At 36.3% G+C, this 20,643-nt stretch overlaps 1 protein-coding gene across 1 annotated transcript in view; it reads left to right on the top strand.

Moving 5' to 3' along the window:
• Window positions 1-3,721: 3,721 nt before the first annotated feature.
• CENPF (centromere protein F) overlaps window positions 3,722-20,643 on the top strand; it is a gene marked incomplete at its 5' end in the record, with an annotated part of 52,993 nt that continues 36,071 nt past the window's right edge. Inside the window, 6 exons of the mRNA XM_081299757.1 lie at window positions 3,722-3,883; window positions 5,335-5,531; window positions 11,638-11,759; window positions 12,155-12,246; window positions 14,389-14,680; window positions 16,488-16,690. Coding sequence (XP_081155883.1) covers window positions 3,722-3,883; window positions 5,335-5,531; window positions 11,638-11,759; window positions 12,155-12,246; window positions 14,389-14,680; window positions 16,488-16,690 — 1,068 coding nt within the window. The remainder of the gene's footprint in view (window positions 3,884-5,334; window positions 5,532-11,637; window positions 11,760-12,154; window positions 12,247-14,388; window positions 14,681-16,487; window positions 16,691-20,643) is intronic.

Here is a 20,643-nt window from a genome sequence, read left to right as displayed (position 1 = left end):
TCCATGAACAGGGTACATTTTTCCATCTTCTGAGATCTTCTTCTATCTCTCTCTTTAGGGTTCTGTAGTTTTCATTGTATAAATCTTTCACCTCTTTTGTTAGGTTGATTCCCAAGTATCTTATTTTCTTTGAGGATATTGTGAATGGAGTGGTTTTCCTTATTTCCATTTCAGAGGTTTTGTTGCTGATATACAGGAATGCCTTTGATTTATGCGTGTTGATTTTATAACCTGCCACTTTGCTGAATTCATTTATTAACTCTAGCAGCTTCTTTGTAGACACTTTTGGGTCTGTTAAGTATATTATCATGTCATCCGCAAATAGCGATAGTTTAATTTCTTCTTTTCCTATTTTTATGCCTTTAATTTCTTTTGTCTGTCTAATTGCTCTGGCTAGTACTTCGAGAACTAAATTGAATAGAAGTGGTGATAGAGGGCATCCCTGTCTTGTTCCAGATTTTAGAGGAAATGCCTTCAGTTTTTCTCCGTTTAGGATGATGCTAGCCTGAGGTTTAGCATATATAGCTTTTATAATGTTGAGGTAAGTTCCTGTTATCCCTAGTTTTTCTAGTGTTTTGAACATAAAGGGATAAATATCTTCTAAGTAATGAATAAAATGAACGTTGTGCATTCAAACCTTTAAAATCTTCTATTATTTTTCTTTCCATTTTTATTTTCCTTAGGCAGCTAATAAATAATTGAAAAATTACCGTAGGAGGCAATGAAATAGCAATTGGTGTTGGAACTAGAATTTGGGTCAAATCCCAGAACTACCAGATACTAGACTGATCTAACTGTGTACCACAAAAGTTCTTCTTCTTCCATGTGTTCCCTGTTCTCCTCTTGGGGATTCAAAGATCTCAGGGAACTTGTTCTTTCTTCAGATGGCAGTTTTATCTCCAAAGAAGATGTTTTTTAAATTAATATACGTGCAAAAATAAAACAGATTTTACTCAAAAGGAATTTTTGAGTCTGATGGAGGAACCAACTATGGCCATAAATATAAGATATGTCAAAAAACTTAAAACTGAAATATAGCCAAGTTCTAGGAAAGAACTAGAAAATAACTATTTTTAAGGGGTGCGTCGGGACAGAGAGTTTTCATAAAGAAAATGCCTTTTGAATTGGGTACTGAAGGATCAACGGAATTTCAGTGAAAGGTGAAGAGCAGACCAGGCTCTAGGAATACTTTAATGAAAGGTAGTGTTTGGAACTTATTGAAGAGAACAACACATTAGACATATATTAATTTAACAAGTCACAGCTTGCTCTTGCGTTTAGAAGCTTACTTGTAGTTGAATAGGAAAGAAACAATTATATAAGAATATACAAAATCAGTGGGCTTCCTAAAAAGGAGAAATTAATTACATCCAATTTTGATGCAATATTTCTGAGTCTGATGGAATGTTTTTCCCTCAAATTCCGGTTAGCAAGTGTTCAGAATCATCCCCTTCAAAACGGGATCAATAGAGGTCAGCAGGAAAAAGGGGGAGTCTGTCTGTCTAGATCCAATTTCAAATTACTTGGCTTCTACGTGCTTCAGTTAACTTTTAAATAAGGCTAATAGTTCTCTCAAAGAATTAAGAATTTTCGCTGATTGAAGAATGCATGACAAGCTTAGTACTTTGTATTTACGTCTTAAATTTAATACAGAAGTAGATATGTGTAAATTTTCACTAGACAGCACCCTCCTGCAGTCAGTCCGCGATAGGCCACACCCTTCTAATCGAGCAGGCACATTCCCTGGCTCTTGCGGAAGTAGCTGTTCAAAACTTTGTCCAGCTTGAGCAAAAGCACATGATCTCCGTCTCCAAGGCAACAGTAAAAATGCTTCTGAGCCCTGGCGCAGGCACCACTAGCAGTGAGGGCTGGTTTTTCAAAATTCATCCAAAAGAGCCAATCAGAGGCGACAGGCCGAATGAACGGAAACTGATTGGTGCACATCTCCTTACAGTGACCAATAGAATTGAAGGGGAGTTTGGTCGGGACCGGAAGTGGGAGAGTGGATCGCGGGCAGTTTGAATTGGGATCAGGGCTTCAGCCTCGCGGAGGCTGCATCGGAACTGGACACTCTGAGAGATTGTTTTCTCTCCTTCCAACAACCTTAGAAACAACCTTAGAGCAAGGTAGCAAGGTGAGCGTACTGCCTGCGTCCCGGCTCTGGTGGCCGGCCCAGTGACCGCTAGTTGCTGCCCGCGGATGCTGGTCAGGGCTGCCTCTGACTCGCGCTCGCGTCCCTGTGGTGCTGGTGGCCGGTCCCACTCCTAACCGCACTGGAGTGTGGGGTGAGGTTCGTGGGGTGGGCCCACCTCGGCTCGGGCTGAAACGGCTCCTACTAGGGAGCGGAGAAGCTGTTCCGTCACGGACTAGCACTTTGGGGGAATCGGTTTCCTCCTCCTTAAGGTAACAGAACTGGAGATGACCAGGTATTTTCAAGCAGCTCTCCAGGAACCATGGCTTCTATTTAGAAATAGGAACCTAGTCTTTCGTTGTTTTGGTCTGGGCGGCGGAGTTTGTGCCTATTGTTGTTTAGAAGATGGTTGCTCTTCCCTCTTCTCACTTTTCCTCTCTTCCGCATTTATTGGGAAGGATCTGTGTGTCAGGCTCTGCTATGTGATGACCCAGAAATGAATTATACGAATACTGTCCCTGAGGATCCTGTCCGGAGGAGGCAGAATACTTAACCAGCCCCGGGACCATAGGCGGGGACTCCGGGTTTTTAGTGAAGGGGAATTTTGATAAAGGGAAAGGTGAATGCGGGCCTGAAAAGCTGGGGATGGGTGGGTCACAGAAAAGAATTGCCTTGGGGATTTTACAAGGGTTAGGTGATTGAGGCCTGAAGAGTGCCCTGTACATACTTAATATAATTAAGACAAAGCATTTTTCTGGAAAGGATGTTAGTCCTGAAAATCCTCTTTGCTGGAACCTTCACATACAGAATTTTCTTCTACCTTCTTCCTTCTCCCACCCAAACCATGCTCCTCAAATTTTATTTTTCAGGTTTACTTTTTTGTTCTTTTGTCCCAGTGGGTCAGTACAGATGGCTGAGAGCTGATGCCTTAATTTGTCAAAATGTGTGTTAATTATATATGTAGCATATATTAAGTATATTTATAAATATAAATATATTTAGATAGATATATTTACATAGCTGTGTGTTAGACTTTGGAGTGGAAAAACATTTAATTTACCAGTTTTCCTTGTTTATTTCCCTCTATCGTCTAAGTTGCTCCTTTTTATCTCAGAAAGTTTTCCCAGAAGATGAGGGATGAGGTGTGAGTGGTAATTATTGATGTGAAGAGGGAAAGAAGAGAATTTGCAAATTAATTTTGTACTTTATTTGTTTATAGGTAGGGCATATTTCACCTGAAAACAACCTTAGAGCAAAATATTCATGTTTTGTGTAATGAAAGCAAACTAAGCAGTAGAAAGCAGGTAGCCATATAAGAAGTTAAAACTGAGACAGAAGAAAAACAAAAACCAAGGGGAAACCCAACAAATGTATTATCTACTTCATAATCAGAATTATTGGTAGTCACCTTTCAGAGGATGGAGAAGATAAATACACTGCATTATCTTTTGAAAGTTGTCATTTTTTGAAACTTGATTCTTTGAGGTAGTCTCTGACTTTAAGTTTCCTTTTACTGCAGTAAGACCAACAGTCTAGTTATTCATTTCAGTTTTCTTATAAAGGTTGGAATAATAAAGAAAGGAGAACAGAATGAGCTGGGCTTTGGAAGAATGGAAGGAAGGCCTCCCTACAAGAGCTCTACAGAAAATTCAAGAACTTGAAGGACAGCTAGACAAACTGAAGAAAGAAAAGCAGCAAAGACAGTTTCAACTTGATACTCTAGAGGCTGCACTGCAAAAACAGAAACAGAAGGTATCACTGACATTTGACAGTATTCACTTGTTTTTTGGATTAATTATTTCACCTTTAAATTTAGAGAGAGGGCTGGGGTTGTGGTTCAGCAGTAGAGTGCTTGCCCAGACTGAGTTCGATTCTCAGCACTACATATAAATAAATGAATAAAATAAAGGTCCATCAATGTCTAAAAAATACTTTTTAAAAAATTTGATTTAATTAGTTACAAATGACAGGACAATGATCTTGACATATCATATATTTGAATCAGATGGGATATAATTACTCATTTTTCTGAGTGTACAGGTTGCAGAATCACATTGGTCATGCATCAATGCATCAATGTCTAAAAAATACTTTAAAAAAATTAGAAGTTATTTTGTGGTAATCCCCTTCCTTCTCTTCAGACTTTTTTTTTTTTAAATTTGTTTTAATTTTTTATTCTAATTTGTTATATATGACAGCAGAATGTATTACAATTCATATTACACTTATAGAGCACAATTTTTCATATCTCTGGTTGTATACAAAGTATATTCATATTGTTTGTGTCTTCATACATGTTCTTAGGGTAATGATGTCCATCTCATTCCACTGTCTTTCCTACCCCCTTGCGCCCTCCCTTCCCCTCCCATCCCTTTGCCCTGTCTAGAGTTTGTCTAATCTTCCCATGCTCCCCCTCCCAACCCCACTATGTCTTCAGATATTTTTAATTGCCTCAAATTTTCTTGATCTTTTCCCCCTTTTCGGCCTATTTACTGATATTTAGGGCTATTGAGTTCCTTTTAAACTTCTGTTTGGGAACCTGAATTGGAAATTGCAGTTGCATTTCACAGCAAAGGCCAAAGTTTCTGGCTTCAAATTGGGTTATTATTACAGTCTTTTTATAGAAAATGGAGACCACTTTCTGACATGCGCTTTTTGTCTTGGTATTCCCCAATTTCTCTTCGGGGCTAGTAAATGAAAACTTAAATAGTACTTCTTTCTACCTCTGTATTAACCAACAAAGTAGTGGTATGATCATTGCTTCTAAAATATATATATATATATATATATATATATATATATATATATATATTTTTTTTTTTTTTTTTTTTTTTGCTTGTGGGAGAATTTTATGATTTCTTGCAATAACTGACTTTAGCCAGACTTGAAAATGAATTGCTGAGGGAGAGGTATAGTGTTCATTTGTAATTTTTTTATTCTTAAAACGATGATAAAGCTTGACTTGCTAGGATGAGTAGGGGTAGCCCTGACCAAAAGATAGTGTAAAATGTGATTTTGTAGAACTTTTCTGTTTTTAGGCTTCAGAATGTGGTGACCTAAAATTTCTGAATTTTAGAAATTTGTTCAGAAACATTGATGTCTTGCTTATTACAACTGTACCTCAGAGGATTGTTAAATCCACAAGTACACTTGGTAAATTCGCAAAATAAGCGACCTGTTTCCTTCCCAATGATTCTTATTAGGTTGAAAATGAAAAAACCGAGGGTACAAACCTGAAAAGGGAGAATCAAAGATTGATGGAAATATGTGAAAATTTGGAGAAAACTAAGCAAAAGATTTCTCATGAACTTCAAGTCAAGGAGTCACAAGTGAATTTCCAAGAAGGACAATTGAGTGCAGGCAAAAAACAAATAGAAAAACTGGAACAGGAACTTAAAAGGTAATTTATTTGAATGGGATTTATATGAAAATTATTTCTATGTCATCAGATACATTTATTATTTTCTTTAATGATATAGTTGATATATTTTGAAATATATTTTTCCTGTGGTGGAGTAAGCAGTGATTCAGTTCAGTTGTGACATGGCTCAATACAAATTCATCAAATGGTTGCTTATTTATTCATTTAACTTTATTAGGCTGGTCCATTCGATAGATGCTATATTGGTCACTGGGATGATACAATAATGGATAATAGCTCATTTGTTAATAATGGTCACTAATAGATGGAAGGAAGTGAAAGCATGGTTTATCCTGATGGCTCATGTTTTCTCTGGCTGGAAAAGCTATTATAGAGAATGAAGGGGAGAACTAAAACTAGGGAATTGTGAAAGGATTGAGGAGCAGAAAAGGCCCAGTTGAAGTTGCAGATTAGAAATTTGTAGAAGAACCAATATGGAGGCGTGTGTAGGGTGGGGTGAGGTGTGGGTTTCTTATAGCATCTGGGATCTGAAGTGCTGAGAAACTGAATGGGCAGATTGATTTAAGTTTGTTTGAGGCAGGATAATGGGATTGAATACATTGGAATAATTGAGGGTAAAGCAAAACTAAGCAAAAGAATTCTCATGAGCTTTAAGTCAGGGAGTCACAGAGAGTGGTTTAAGTAATATACCATAGGTTCTAAGCTGGAGGGAGTAAGTAAAGTCCTGAAGAGGTTCCTACTGAGATTCTTCTCTGAGAGTTCCATCATTCATTTTAAGCATTATAAAATCAGTTTGCCAGTTTAAGCAATAAAAAAGTTGTTTAGTACCACTTTCATTAAAAAAATCCCCCAATTGGAGGTGTTAATACAAATAAATTCAATGGAGTGTAATCATTGCTAGCTTAGAAAGGGTATACTCTTGTTCTAATGATAGAATTTTGTCAAATTATAATAATAAGGAGTGATGCCGCAGTCTGGCTGGGCACAAAATAACCGAGCCACCACGAGGCACTTGTAGGTTCAAACAGGAACTCCTTTATTGCCCGAACGCCACCCACAGTGGCCCTTCTAGGAACACCACTCCAACTGGAACTCCCCCCACCAGAACCGTCACCCACCAACTTGAACTCCCCAGGAATCCCTGCGAGAACTCCAAAGTAGCCTAAGGTGGACAGCAGGGATCTATACGCAATTGAATACACAGCTTAACTTAACTACCATCATCTCAGTGGCTCTCAACCACTCCCTTTGGCAAAATGCCAGGTGCCACCCCTTTTTGGAGAAAGCCAAATGATTCCATAAAAGGTAGTGGGTCCATTTCAAAGATGCCTAATGATGAAGGTAAGAACATGAAATCCACACATTATGTCCATCAAAATAAACTCCAGATGCTCAGAGACATTAAATGTAGAAATCATCAAAGTACAGAAATAAAACAAATGAAAGTTTGCACAATATAGGAGGATTTCTAAACCTCAGTGTGGAAAGCAAGGACTCGGCTGTGGCCCTCAACAGAGTGATAATAGCTTAAAGGACTTAAGTACATTGTCCCATTGACTCCACAAACATACACAGAAATTAAAAAGTAAACAACCACCACCTTATTTTTGAAGTAACTTGAGACTTGAAGAAAATTTGCAAGCCTAGTAGAGTTCTTTTATATCCTTTATCCAGATTTCTTCTGTTGTTAACACCTTATATAACAAAGTACACTCCCAAGCAGGAAATAACACTGATTTTGTACTATTAACTATAGATTTCATTAGAGTTTCACTGGTATTACTAGTCATGTCCTTTTTCTGTGCCCAGGATTCCACACTGCATTTAGTTGAGGTTTTCTTTGCCTCTTCTAAGTTGTGATGGTTCCTTATCTTTTGTGACCTTCATATTTTGAAAAATACCTGTCAGTTGTTTTGGAGAATGGCTTCAATTTGGGTTTGGCTGATTTTTTTTTTTTTTACTGATTAGATCAGTGTTTCTGAACAGTAGCCCTCTTGATGTTTTGGACTGGATTACTTGCTTGTTGTAGGATACTGGACAGCATCCGTATCTCCTAACCACTAGATGCCAGTATCATCTACTCCATTCCATTGGGATGATCAAACAAGTCTCCAGGCTTTGCTAAATGTCCTTTGGGAGAGTGAAATTTTCTCTGGTTGAGAATCACTGGATCAGATTGGGGTTATGAATTTTATTGCAGAAGTACCAATGTGCTTTTCTCCGTATAGCATATCAGATGTCTGTAACTTAAGTTTCTTCCTTTGTAAAGGTCTGGGACCACTACTATAAAGTTACTGTTTTTTTCCTTTGTAACTAATGAATACCTTGATATCATGAAATTTTTCTGGCATAGCTATAATAATTTTAATTGTAACTGTTACCGCTGTTGACCGGTGAGGAGTCCTTGCTTCCCCAATGTTGAAGAATAACACCAGAGAGGGGCTGGGGATGTGGCTCAAGGGGTAGCGCGCTCGCCTGGCATGCGTGCGGCCCGGGTTCGAGCCTCAGCACCACATACCAACAAAGATGTTGTGTCCGCGGAGAACTAAAAAAAAAAAAAAATAAATAAATATTAAAAATTCTCTCTCTCTCTCTCTCTCTCTCCTCTCTCACTCTCTCTTAAAAAAAAAAAAAAAAAAAAGAATAACACCAGAGAAGCACACCGAGGCAAGGTCAGAGTAGAAATTAGAAGTTTATTAAAGGACAGCAGAAAAGACTTCTCCCGGGAAGAAGGGGACCCAAGAGGTAGAATCCTTGGAAGTGAGGTTGTCTCCCCTTTTTATATAGTTCTTTCAGTGATGGAAGGGGACACAGGTGGGCCAAAGAATCTGGACAGGAAGGACTTCATTAACATTCTTTTTGGGATGGGCTATCTTCAAATCTGCTGGGGCTGTTCATTAACATTTCTTTGGGATGACTTGGGTCTAGGGCTTTTCTTGGGACTTCATTAACATTCCATGAGTTGTCCTGTGTTTCCCGGAATTCATTCAACATGGCCTCCATTTTAGATCTTACTCCATATTAGACCCGATTTACCTAACTACGCTGACTACCTAATTTTAAATCTGGCTTCATAACTACATATCAACAATATTTTTGAAAGTTAAAATATTTAAAAATCACTCTCATCTTTCTGTGAAGGTGATAGTTTTCCTGTATAAAAATCGTTTTTCTAATTTTTCTTCCTATTCATGTAGAATGATGGCTATTTGTAAGTTTCATGTTAAAAAGATAAACTTCTATCTCAGTTCTATGAGAACAGGAACCTTTTTTTCTTTTTTTTTGCCGGTAATTTTATAAACATTTATTTTAAAAATACTACAGAGGAGAGATTTAGATTAAACACACACACACACACACACACACACACACACACACACACACACACACAGAGTCATATTCAGAAACAAAAATGTATTGGACCAAGGGAGAGAAAAGGGGACCCCTTGGCATCCAGAAGGGAGTACAGTGGAAAACCATTTTATACATCATTTGTAAAAGAGCATGTCTACAAAAGAATAGAATATACAAAGTATAAATGCAAAATACAGTGGCACATCATGTAAGAAGAGAGACCAGTACCTCGTGGACACGGGGAGTGGGAGGGTGTGTGGCTTTGTCTCAAGGCTGCTGGCAGTGTGGTGTTGAACAGGGACCTTTTCTATCTTGTTCAGTGCTATATCCATAGCACCTGAAGTGGTATATCTTCAAATATTTGTTGAAGGAATCAAAGAAAGATAATTAGTTTTGGAAGACAGGAGTTAGGGAAGTAGGAAGCTCACCTTATTATGCTGAAATCTCTGCTTCTTTGGAAAGCACATTTTGGGAGCTGGATTTAGAAGTACTGGTTTTGGTAATTTAGGTAAGAAATAGAAATGCTTATATTTTTAACATCTTAATAAAAGGTTACTATTGTATGCATTTCTATATTAGATTGTAAAGTGTCATTTGGTAGCAATACCAGTATACACCCAGGTTTGTGCAAGACATCTAGCAACTGTAAATATTATCCATGTTAATAGTTGTCACCTGGCACCGTGGCATAAGCCTGTAATCCTAGCAGCTCAGGAGGCTGAGGCAGAAAGATTGCAAGCTTAAAGCCAGCCTCACCAATTTAGCAAGGTCCTAAGCAACTCAGTGATCCCCTGGCTCTAAGCAAAAACATAAAAAAGGGCTGAAGATGTGGCTCAGTGATTAAGCGCCCCTGGGTTCAATCTCTGGTACCAAAAAAAAAAAAAAAAAAAAGTTGACACTGTCGTCCTCATGGGGTTAGGACACTTTTATGGTATATTTAGTTTAAAAATATTACCAGGCATGGTAGCCTATAATCCCAGCTACTCTGGAAGCCAATGCAGGAAAATTGCAGGTTCAGGGCCAACCTGGGCAACCTGTATAAAAATAAAATAATTATTAGCTATATGGTTATACATATTGATAAAATTTTAGAGTATAGAAACTTGAATGTAGGTTTCTACATTATAAAAATTTATGAGTGCAATAACTATAGATTACAGAAAAGATTGAATATAATTTTTAGATTCTTACTGATAACTTTCAAATGGCAGGAATTTATTTACTCTATCAGTAGCTACTGATTAGGTTTCTGGAGAGTCTTCAACAAGTTAGACTTAACCTTTTAGAATATTTGTCAAAAGTATAGATATTGGCAATCAAAGTTTCAACATAGTAGAAACATTTTAATTTAGTGCTTTACTGGTAGCAGTGTCTTTTATTTTTCTACCTGGGGTGGAAGGAGGAAAAAAAATGTTATAGTAGGATATATTTTTTACTTAATATTAAGATAAAGTATATATTTTTTGTTTATAAATGAAAGGATAGTGAAAAGGAAGTAAGATGTGAATTTGAGAGGGAAAAGAAACATTAGTTTTGCAAGGTTCTTCAAAATTTGTCTCTAAAATCAGCTTGTTACGCCTTTTATAGCCTATACACTTGCACTGCCAATATGGTACCCACTGGCTACATATGGCTCTTAAAATGTGCTCCTAATTGAGATGTGTTGTAAATACATATTGCGTACTTAGTTCTGAAGATTTACTACAAAAAATGTCTCAATTTTTAAATTTCAAGTCAAACTGAGAGTATCTCCACAGTGGCAAGTTAACAAAACGTAAAAATTAATTTCACTTGTTTGCTGTTGCTCTTTAAATACTAGCAGAAAATTTCTATTGGGCATTGCTTTCCCAACTGTAAGCTTTCATGTGCTGAGTTGTCATTATTTTTAGCTCAATTGGTGTTTCTTCCTTCCCAGATTGAATTGGAGCTGGGAGAAGTTAAGGGCACTGACTTACTTCCTTTACTACTTTCTTCACTTCTTGCTTTGAGTAATGTACCCAAGGAAAGAGAGCATATCCTTAGCCATTTTAATAGGGTGTTGATTTTATTTCTTACATTAAGCAAAATTTGAGACATTAGAGACTTGCAAGAGTTGAAAATTCTTTAACATCAGAATTGAACCCTTTTTTAACTTGGATTATTTTGTTCTGAGATGTAATTAAAATTTATTTGTAGGATAGGAATATTATTCTATTCATATATAAATTACTTAACTCATTACTTTGTAACTATTTCTAGCCATATATTTTCTAGGTGTATATTATTAATTTTTGTATAAAAATGTCATATAATGCCTGATCTAGACATCAAGACTGATTTTGAAATGATTAAATATCATAAGTTGTATCATCCATTCTTGTGATTTGTGATTGCTTCAATGATATAATTTTTTCCCCATGTTTCCGAAGTTCTGAGTTCTTATAAGTCCCTATTCTTTCTTTGACTTAGAATATAAAATTTGTTGTAATATGTCTTCAACCTTCCAACTCTTTGCTGATGTAGTGGTTATTACAGATCTTCATTAAAGTTTTTATAACATTTTAATTATTGGCGTGTAGTTATATTTCTGTAACTGGATTCCATTCTTTTGAGGAATTACTGCATTCATAATTAGCACTTATTAAATTAATTTTTATTCAATGTCTATGGTTAGTAGTTCTTAAACAATGGGTTTCTTTGTAAGTCCTTTTTCCACTGGTAATGTATGACATTGGTATTCTGTAGCCTTTCTTCTAACTGATTTGTCACCTTTTGCATTATTTTCTAACAGGTATAAATCTGAACTTGAAAGAAGTCAACAAGCTGCGCAGTCTGCAGATGTCTCCCTGAATCTGTGCAATACACCACAAAAACTTTTTGCAACTCCACTAACACCAAGTCATTATTACAGTGGTAAAGATTATTTTTCTTGGTATTAACAGATTTTTTAATTTGAGATTTTAATTCTGTGAAAAATTAATTCAACTGTGAATTCAGTTTTTAATTTCGGTGTTTAAAAAAATTCATTGGCACGTCTGTGGAATTATGTTGAGCCACAGGGGTAAGTGCTCACCTTTTCACTTTATCTTTGTATGGTGTGTTTTAAAACAGGTTGTTTCAGAATATTCCTGTGTCTCCAAGTATGTTGATACTTGATCAATATTTTGATCTGTTGCCCTAACCAAATGTTCCTTCTACTTGGTGCTCTATGATACTCTACTTCTAGACTATCACAGTGATTATTGATCTGTGAATTCCTTCATGAAATCAATGACTGAAATAAAATAGTATTTGTTGTCTATGTTTAGGTTCCAAGTATGAAGATCTAAAAGAAAAATATAATAAAGAAGTTGAAGAACGAAAAAGATTAGAGGCAGAGGTTAAAGCCTTGCAGTCTAAAGTAAGTTAATGATGGGCTCTGTAGTGTAGAATATGCATTCATAGAAATCCTTGATTATAGGATAGGACAAGATTAGAGAAGAATCTGTTTTATGTAGAGCTGATTTTTTTTTTTTTCTTATACTGGAAATAATTCCTGGCTCATTGGTAGTGTTAATTCTTAGTTTTAAAACTAGATAGGAGTGAGTAAAATAGAGAGGTTAATTTGTCCTTAAATTCTAGGAGAACCATAGCCATATAATTATTTCCTTATTAAGATCTAGGGATAAGAAGTTTGTTTGGAGAGAGCAGGACCCAAGAGTTATTCCTGATACTGGCTGGCTTTGGCACCTGGAGGCGGCTGCTTCCTATAGGGTCCTCTGATGAAATGCGATTGCTACTGGGGACATGTTATTTGTGACATGTTCATTTCAGAGAAGAATGTTATCAACTCAATTTTCTTAATTTTTTAAAAACATAAGCTGCTGAGAAGGGGTTTCCACTCCATTTTGATATGCATAAACAAACAGAAAATGGCAAAGAAGTTTATTCAATGTCAATAAAATTAAAAAATAATGCAGGTTTCTAAAACCCCTACATGTAGTTCAGGGACTGACTTTGAAAATACCTGATGCCTGTTGAATTTTACCTTCATCAGTTCTGTTCACATGATGTCATTTTCTTAAAAAAATCTAAGTTTGGTACTTATAATACATTTCCTAGTTATGAACTATTTTTTTTTTTTTTTTTTGGTACCAGGGATTGAACTCAGGGGCCCTTGACCACTGAGCCACATCCCTAGCCCTATTTTGTATTGTATTTAAAGAAAGGGTCTCACTGAGTTGCTTAGTACCTTGCTTTTTGCTGAGGCAAGCCACTGGGATTATAGGTGTGTGCCAACACACCTGGCTCCTAGTTAGGAACTTAATGTAATAAACATAGAAACTTACTAAGGTGGCATAATTGAGCAAACAGTTTTGGGTGCATTTATAAGTAGGCCCCTTTAACTTTTGAGAATCAAAATCAACCTATATCATAGAATTTTTTTTTTTTTTTTTTTTTTTTTTGGTGTCAGGGATTGAACTCTGGGGTGCTTAACACTGAGTCACAACTCCAGCCCTGTGTTATATTTTATTAGAGACAAGGTGTCACTGAGTTGCTTAGGGCCTCGCTAAGTTGCTGAAGCTGGGTTTGAACTCTTGATCCTCCTGCCTTAGCCTCCTGAGTTTCTGGGATTACAGGAGTGTGCCACTGCACCTGGCTATTTCTTAGAATTTTAACAAGTATTTACCTTCTCATGCCTTTAACCCTTGTTTTGAGTTCACCAAAGGCATTGCTCCTCAAGATGAATGAAAAGTAATAATTCTCTCATTTGTCCTAGAAATGTCATGTGCTTTGTCATCCAGTTCAGTCATTGGTACCTGTTCTGCCCCTGACATTTTTTCTCCCATAGTTACTTTATGTGGAATGTGAATCTTCATCAACACTAAACCTCTTCCTATGGCAAAAACCAAGTTCTTGATATAAAAAGTTTAACGTAGCATCTAGAGCCAAGTCTTAATATTTGTGAGAAAGAGCAATTCATAACTGTAGATAATTCACAAATGTGTGTATTCTGTAATATAAAACATCCTAAATAGCATTTTTGGGAGAAGTGATATGGTTGAAAGGGTTCTGCAGGCTAATATTTAATTTTGATTCTGAAGTTGTAGAAAGGTGACCAATGATAGGCAAAGGAAAGCCAATTTTGGTATTTAAAATGTCAGCAAATACTCACATGTTGAATGGAGTTTATAAGCAATGCAGAAAAAAGTCCTTTTGAAATAGGTCAGGCCTTAGATGATACGGCTTGCCCCTTCAATGACAAGAAGATTGACATTTAGAATATTCTATCACTCCAAATTGGGACTTAATGGTTTCCTTGACTTGATGGTATGCAATGCAAGTGTCAATAGCTTGTAATTTTAGCTTTATATTCTACCTGAAAATATTCTGCCTGAAAAGAAATAGTCTTGTGGGGCTGGGGTTGGGGCTCAGAGGTAGAGCACATGCCTAGCATGCATGAGGCACTGAATGCAATCCTCAGGACCACATTAAAAAAAAAAAGAAATAGTCTTGAATATTGCAATTTCCAATGGTCTCTAAAGAGTTTCTGTTTTTACAGAAAGCTAGCCAGGCTGTTCCCCAAACCCTCATGAATCATCGGGACATTGCTCGACATCAGACATCATCATCTGTGTTCTCGTGGCAAGAGGAGAAGACCCCAAATAGACTTTCCTCTAATTCTCAGAAAACTCCAAATAGGAGAGATTTCTTTGTGTCTCACATTTTTGGGGAAGAAGAGGTGACTCCAAGCAGATCTACTTTTCAAACAGGAAAAAGAGATTTTAGTAGCAGTGGCTGTGATAATTCTAGCAATTCTCAACTTTTGGATCAATGTAAAGCCCAAAATCAAGGTAATTTCTATAGCTAAATTAAGTTTAAATTAAAATTTTCTGAGATAACTTAAGAGGCATTTCCAGATATTTTTATTCCTTGTTCGTGCTTATGTGTTTTAGACACATCAGTGGTCAACATCCCTGACTGATGATGTGAAATACTGTCTTTTCAATAGTAAAAAAAAAATCATAGATTTGAAATGTACTTTTATTTGTATTGAAAGCTGGTGCCCTGAGCCTTTAAAAGTTGGCTGAGAGGCTTAGATTTATCTTTCCTGAAGTGGAGCAAGTAGGTTGGTAGCAGTTTGCACTCTCCACACTTCTTATCTGTCTCCTGTTGTGGCCCATGGAAAAAGCCTATGTTCTGACCAACTTTGGCCAGAGGCAGGGTGTGTATCAGCAGAGCAGCTTTTCCCTGCACTGCCAGGCTGTCCATATGGGAGCAAACCTGTAACCCTGGCTGCTGTGTCACGAAGCAGCTGACAGCCAAGTGTACCAGGTGGTGTTTGGGAATCTACTCTGGAGAATATGGTAATTTACAGTACTGTGATATATTGGAAATCATTCTCAGTGTTCACTGGTGAGAGCTGTCATGCTGCCAGTGCCATTGGAAACGCTATTGTGTGCATGTAGGAAAAAAATGGAAAAAAGAATCAGTGTTAAATTTGGTAGTATGAGAGGTTCATGCCATCTTGATTTTTACTGAAGATAAAGCTACCAGAGACTGTACAAGGGTGAATTTTTACTGCTTAGCATTATTTTGGGGCACAGAACAAATATTTTTTACCAGTGTATAATACCAAGTGGTAATTTTTATTTTTTGATACCAGGAATTGAACTCAGGGGTGCTTTACCACTGAATCACATCCCTAGCCCTTTTTTATTTTTATTTTTTAATTTTGAGACAGGGTCTTGCTAAGTTGCTTGAGGCCTTGCTAAGTTGCTGAGGCTGGTTTTAAACTTGACTATCCTCCTACCTTAGCTTCCCTCATCACTGGGATCACAGGCATGTATCATCACGCCCAGCCAAGTGATAATTTTATTTTATTTATTTATTTATTTATTTTTCCTAAATTTTTTTTTTTTTAGAGAGAGTGAGAGAAGAAGAGAGAGAGAGAGAGAGAGAGAGAGAGAGAATTTTTAATATTTATTTTTTAGTTCTCAGCGGACACAACATCTTTGTTGGTATGTGGTGCTGAGGATCGAACCCGGGTCGCACGCATGCCAGGCGAGCGCGCTACCGCTTGAGCCACATCCCCTGCCCTCCAAGTGATAATTTTAGATTTTAGGTGTTTGTTGTACAAGTTGTACTTTTTTTTTTTTTTTTTTTTTTGCAGCTCTGTAAGATGCTGTTTGTATTTTAGAGAAGCATTTTCTCCCCATATTTCTCTGTGAAAACATAAGAAAACCTATTTCTCTGCTTTCTATAGAATATTTAAATACAAATGAGTTGGGTGTGGTGGTACACATCTTTAATCCCAGCTACTGGGGAGGTTGAGGCAGGAGGATCTCAAGTTCAATGCCAGTCTAGGAAATATGGTGAGACCATGCCTCAAGTAAATAAGAAGGGCTGGGGATGTATGTAGCTCACTGGTAGTGTACCATTGGGTCTAATCACTAACACTACAAAAAGAAAAGAAAAGGAGAAAAAAAAAGACAATAGACATTAACCACTGAAATTAAATACAGTTAGTTTCTGTGTGTAATAAAAATTATTTATATTTATCTCACCGAAGATGTTAGAGTAAAGTAAAATACATAATAAATTCTGAACATTTTGTAAAAATATATATGAATTGGAGTTTGTTTTCATTTGTGGTTTAAGAGCTAAGAAGCAAGGTTAATGAATTGGAACTACGTCTACAAGGACAAGAAAAAGAAATGAAAGGCCAAGTGAATAAATTTCTAGAGGTGCAACTCCAACTGGAGAAAACAAAAATAGAATTAACTGAAAAGGAGAAAGTTTTGAATAGAAATAAGGATGAACTGGTGAGAACAACAGCACAGTATGACCAGGCAGCAACCAAGGTACTTGACTTTCCATGAATTACTAAAAAGTTGCCATCTTTTCATACAGTTCTTTGGAAAGAGTGTTTTATATTTAAGTTTATAACATAAATGCTTGTAATGATTTTTGTTAGTGTGTTCTAGGCAGTGTTGATGGAGTTAAACTAGAATTACAGGTCTAGAATCAATCATGGCTGAACTTTTTCCAGTTGAGTAACTTTGGGCAAGTCACTGGTTTCTTTTATAAAGTCTCTGGGGGTGGTGAAAAATGCACCTGGCATAGTGTATGGCACGTAGCATAGGCACTTAAACAAATAGAGGTTTTAAATAGTTTTGGAAGATGTGCTGGAATTTAATTGATCTATTCGTGGGATCCAGTAAATATACTCTTTGCCATAGAATTTTTTAAAAATATTTTTTAGTTGTAGATGAACACAATGAGTGTATTTTGTTTATTTATTTATTTTAATTTGTTATATGTGACAGTAGAATACATTACAATTCGTATTACACATAGAGAGCACAATTTTTCATATCTCTGGTTGTACACAAAGTAGTGTCACACTTGTTTATTTATTTTTTATATGGTGCTGAGGATCAAACACAGCGCCTCACATGTGCAAGGCAAGCGCTCTACCACTGAGCCACAACCCCAGTCCCTTGCCATTGAATCTTAAGACTAGCCTTCCTATTTCTTTGATAATTTATTTTTGCTTTGGCCTGGATCTACCTTACCAGTTGTCTCCTTTTTCTATTACTCATTTGTTCATTCACTCATTTATTTATTGAGTGCCTACAATATATTAGGCACTGTTCTAGACCTGGGGATACAGTGGTAATAGACAAATATCCTTGCCTTATGGAGCTTCATCTTAATGGAGGGAGGCAGAAAATAACAAAAACAAATAAGTAAACATAGATAGTATAGTATGTGGTAACAAGTATTATGGAGGAAAATGAATTACATCCTAAGACTAACAATAATGATTTACAGTCTCCTGAACCTAATCTTCCTCTGGGCCCATTGTTTGCTTTTATCTTCTTGTCTTCTTGGAGTATCCTGCTGTCTTGGACTAACTTTTTTTTTTTTTTGGGTACCGGGGATTGAACTCAGGTTCCTCAGCCACTGAGCTACATTCCCAGCCTTATTATGTATTTTATTTAGAGACAGAGTCTCACTGAGTTGCTTAGGGCCTTGCTGTTGCTGAGGCTGTCTTTGAACTCAGGATTTTACTATCTCAGCCTCCCAAGCTGTTGGGATTACAGGCATGCACCACAGCACCCAGCCTGGTCTAACTCTGGATTTTTAATGTGTTTCTTATTCTTGTGAGCTCCTTTCCTCATAAGATATTTTCTCTGGCATCCCCTTTTTGCTTTCTTTGGATAGGTCTGTCTATCCTTCCTTCCTTTCTTCCTTTAATTAAATAATTATTATTATTATTATTATTTTTGTTTTGGGATAATTATAGATTGTTGCAGTTGTATAAAATACTAAATTGTTAAGGTAGCGGATTACACTGAATTCTACATATTTGAATGAGTCTTACATTTTGGGAATAAACCCCACTTGGTTTTATTTATAGTTGGTATTGTTGTATAATTCTTTTTATATATTTCTGAATTTTATTTGCTAAAAACTAGTTTTTTGTGCATACTTTCATGAGGGATATTGGTTTGTTCTTTTTTTTCTACCATCTTGGTCTGACATTTGTATCAAGGTAATTCTAGTTTTATAAAATGAATAAGAAAGTCTTCCCTCTTCTTCAGTTTCTGAAAGATTGAATATAATTGGTATATTTTCTTCTTTATGCATTTGAGAGAATTCTCTAGTGAATTTATTTGGGCATGGAGATTTCTTTTGGGGAGTTTTAGAATGATAAATTCCATTTCTTTAGCAATTATCAAACTATTAAAGTTACCTATTTCATACTGGGAGGATTGGAATAGTTTGTATATTTCTCTAAGTTGTGAAATTTATGTATTCTTGTCTTTTGACTTTTGATATGCCTACATTGTTAATTTGAAGTGAATTTCATGTAGAATGTATATAGTTGAGTGATATTTTTTAATGCACTCTCCCACTGTCCCCCCCCCCCCCCGAACATTTTTTATTGGTCCATTATAGTTATTCATACTGATGGGATTTATTGTTACATGTTCCTACATGCATGTGATACACAATATAACAATATAAGTTGACCAGTATCATTCCTTAGTACTCCTCCTGCTCCCCATCCCTTGGTCACTTTCCTCTTCGCATCTCTTTGATTTTCATGAGATCTGCCCTTATCTTTGTTGTTCTCTTCCTCTCTAGCTTCCACATATGACAGAAAACATAAGACCCTTAACTTTCTGAGTAACTTCTATAATGATTGTACTGGATGTTTTATTATATACACATAATTTATCACATTCTATTGATGACTTTTTTTTACCAGTTCTAATCAATTATAAAACATTTATCTTCCTTTTCATGCTTTTATATCCTTCCCCATTTATAAAATAATCTTCTTAGTTTCTATGGGTATATTTGGTACTATATTGACTTGTAATTTTGGTATCAATTGTTGAACTTATTTTAAAAAGCTCAAGAACAGAAGGAGGCCTGGGTTTGTAGCTCAGTGGTAGAGCACTTGCCTAGCATGTGTTTGGCACTGGGTTCGATTATCAGTACCACATATAAATAAGTAAAATAAAGGTCCTTTGACAACTTAAGAAAAAAAAAAATATATATATATATATAGAACAGAAGGAGTTTGTTACATATGTTTATATTGTTGCTTAACTTGTTCTTTCTTTCTAGATGCCTCCCAGGGATCCTTCTTTCATCCTTTCTTCTCAGTTTAGAGAACTTCCTGTACTCATTCTTTTAAAGTAGGTCTGTTGGCCACGCATTCTTTCAATTTTCCTTCACTTGAGGATATATTGTTTTCATCTTCATTCCTAAAGGGTATTTCTGCTGCATTGAGATTTTGGGTTGTTAGTGGTAGGGTGTTTTTTCTGGGGTCCTAAGCTCCCTCATCAGTCTGCCACTGTCTCTCCACTCTCTCTTATGTTCATCTTACTGTCCAGAGTTTTTATTTGTTCTTATTGGGATTAATAGGGAAAAGTGTGTTTATTCCATCTTTCTGGAAGTAGAAGCCGTTTTTCCACATTCTCCTCGTGCAGTGCTTTATGCAGGGACCCCTTGAGGAGCACTGACTAGATGTGTGAAGGAGCAGTGGAGCCTTAGTGGGACGTGGCCTCTCTGGATCTGTGCATTTATTCTGTTGACAAAGAGTGTGTAATAGGAATTTGGTCTTTCAAGATAGAAGGAGTTGGATTTGAGCTCTGGCCCTGCTACATTCTAATTGTGTTGCTTTTGGAACTGTTTAATTAACTTCTGAACAGTCAACTAATCAATAAAGTGGTGTTAATGATAGCTGGGCCGAAGGTCAGTGTAACGATTGAGATAATTTTTGTAAAGGCTTTAGTACCTGGTACAGGGTGAACATGTAATGACATTAGTCGTTATTATTATCAGAGCCTATTGTTTAGTTCTTATTCAATTAAGATAATTGAATTCCTGCTTGGCTAGGACTTCTTGTATGTAAGAATTACCATTATTCTTTTACATTTTATCTTGTTAGTTTTGTTGAGACAAAAAATCACCAAATCCTTGCTCTAACATATCTGATGAAATTTTTTTCTTAACAGATCTTGAGTTAATTTGTTTGAGTAGACCAGTGCTGAGAACATAAATCTGGCTTTCTTTCTATTAGTGTTCCTTCCAGGTTCCAAACACTCATTTGTTTAATGCTTTCTGGATTCCTTTTTTCTCCCAACTAGCTACAAATTCACCTTAACTGAAAATCCAGTTTGTGAAATGTTTTGCTGAAGTTGTTTTTCTGGCCTAGACATTACAACTACTTATTAAATAGAGCTAATGTAATACTGTTTTTTTTTTTTTTTCGGTACTGGGGATTGAACTCAGG

Source organism: Spermophilus citellus (assembly GCF_964194105.1).
Source record: "Spermophilus citellus genome assembly, chromosome: 6".
Lineage (NCBI taxonomy): Eukaryota > Metazoa > Chordata > Mammalia > Rodentia > Sciuridae > Spermophilus > Spermophilus citellus.
The sequence above is the reverse complement of the archived record's forward strand: the minus strand, read 5'-3'. Positions and strand labels throughout refer to the sequence as shown.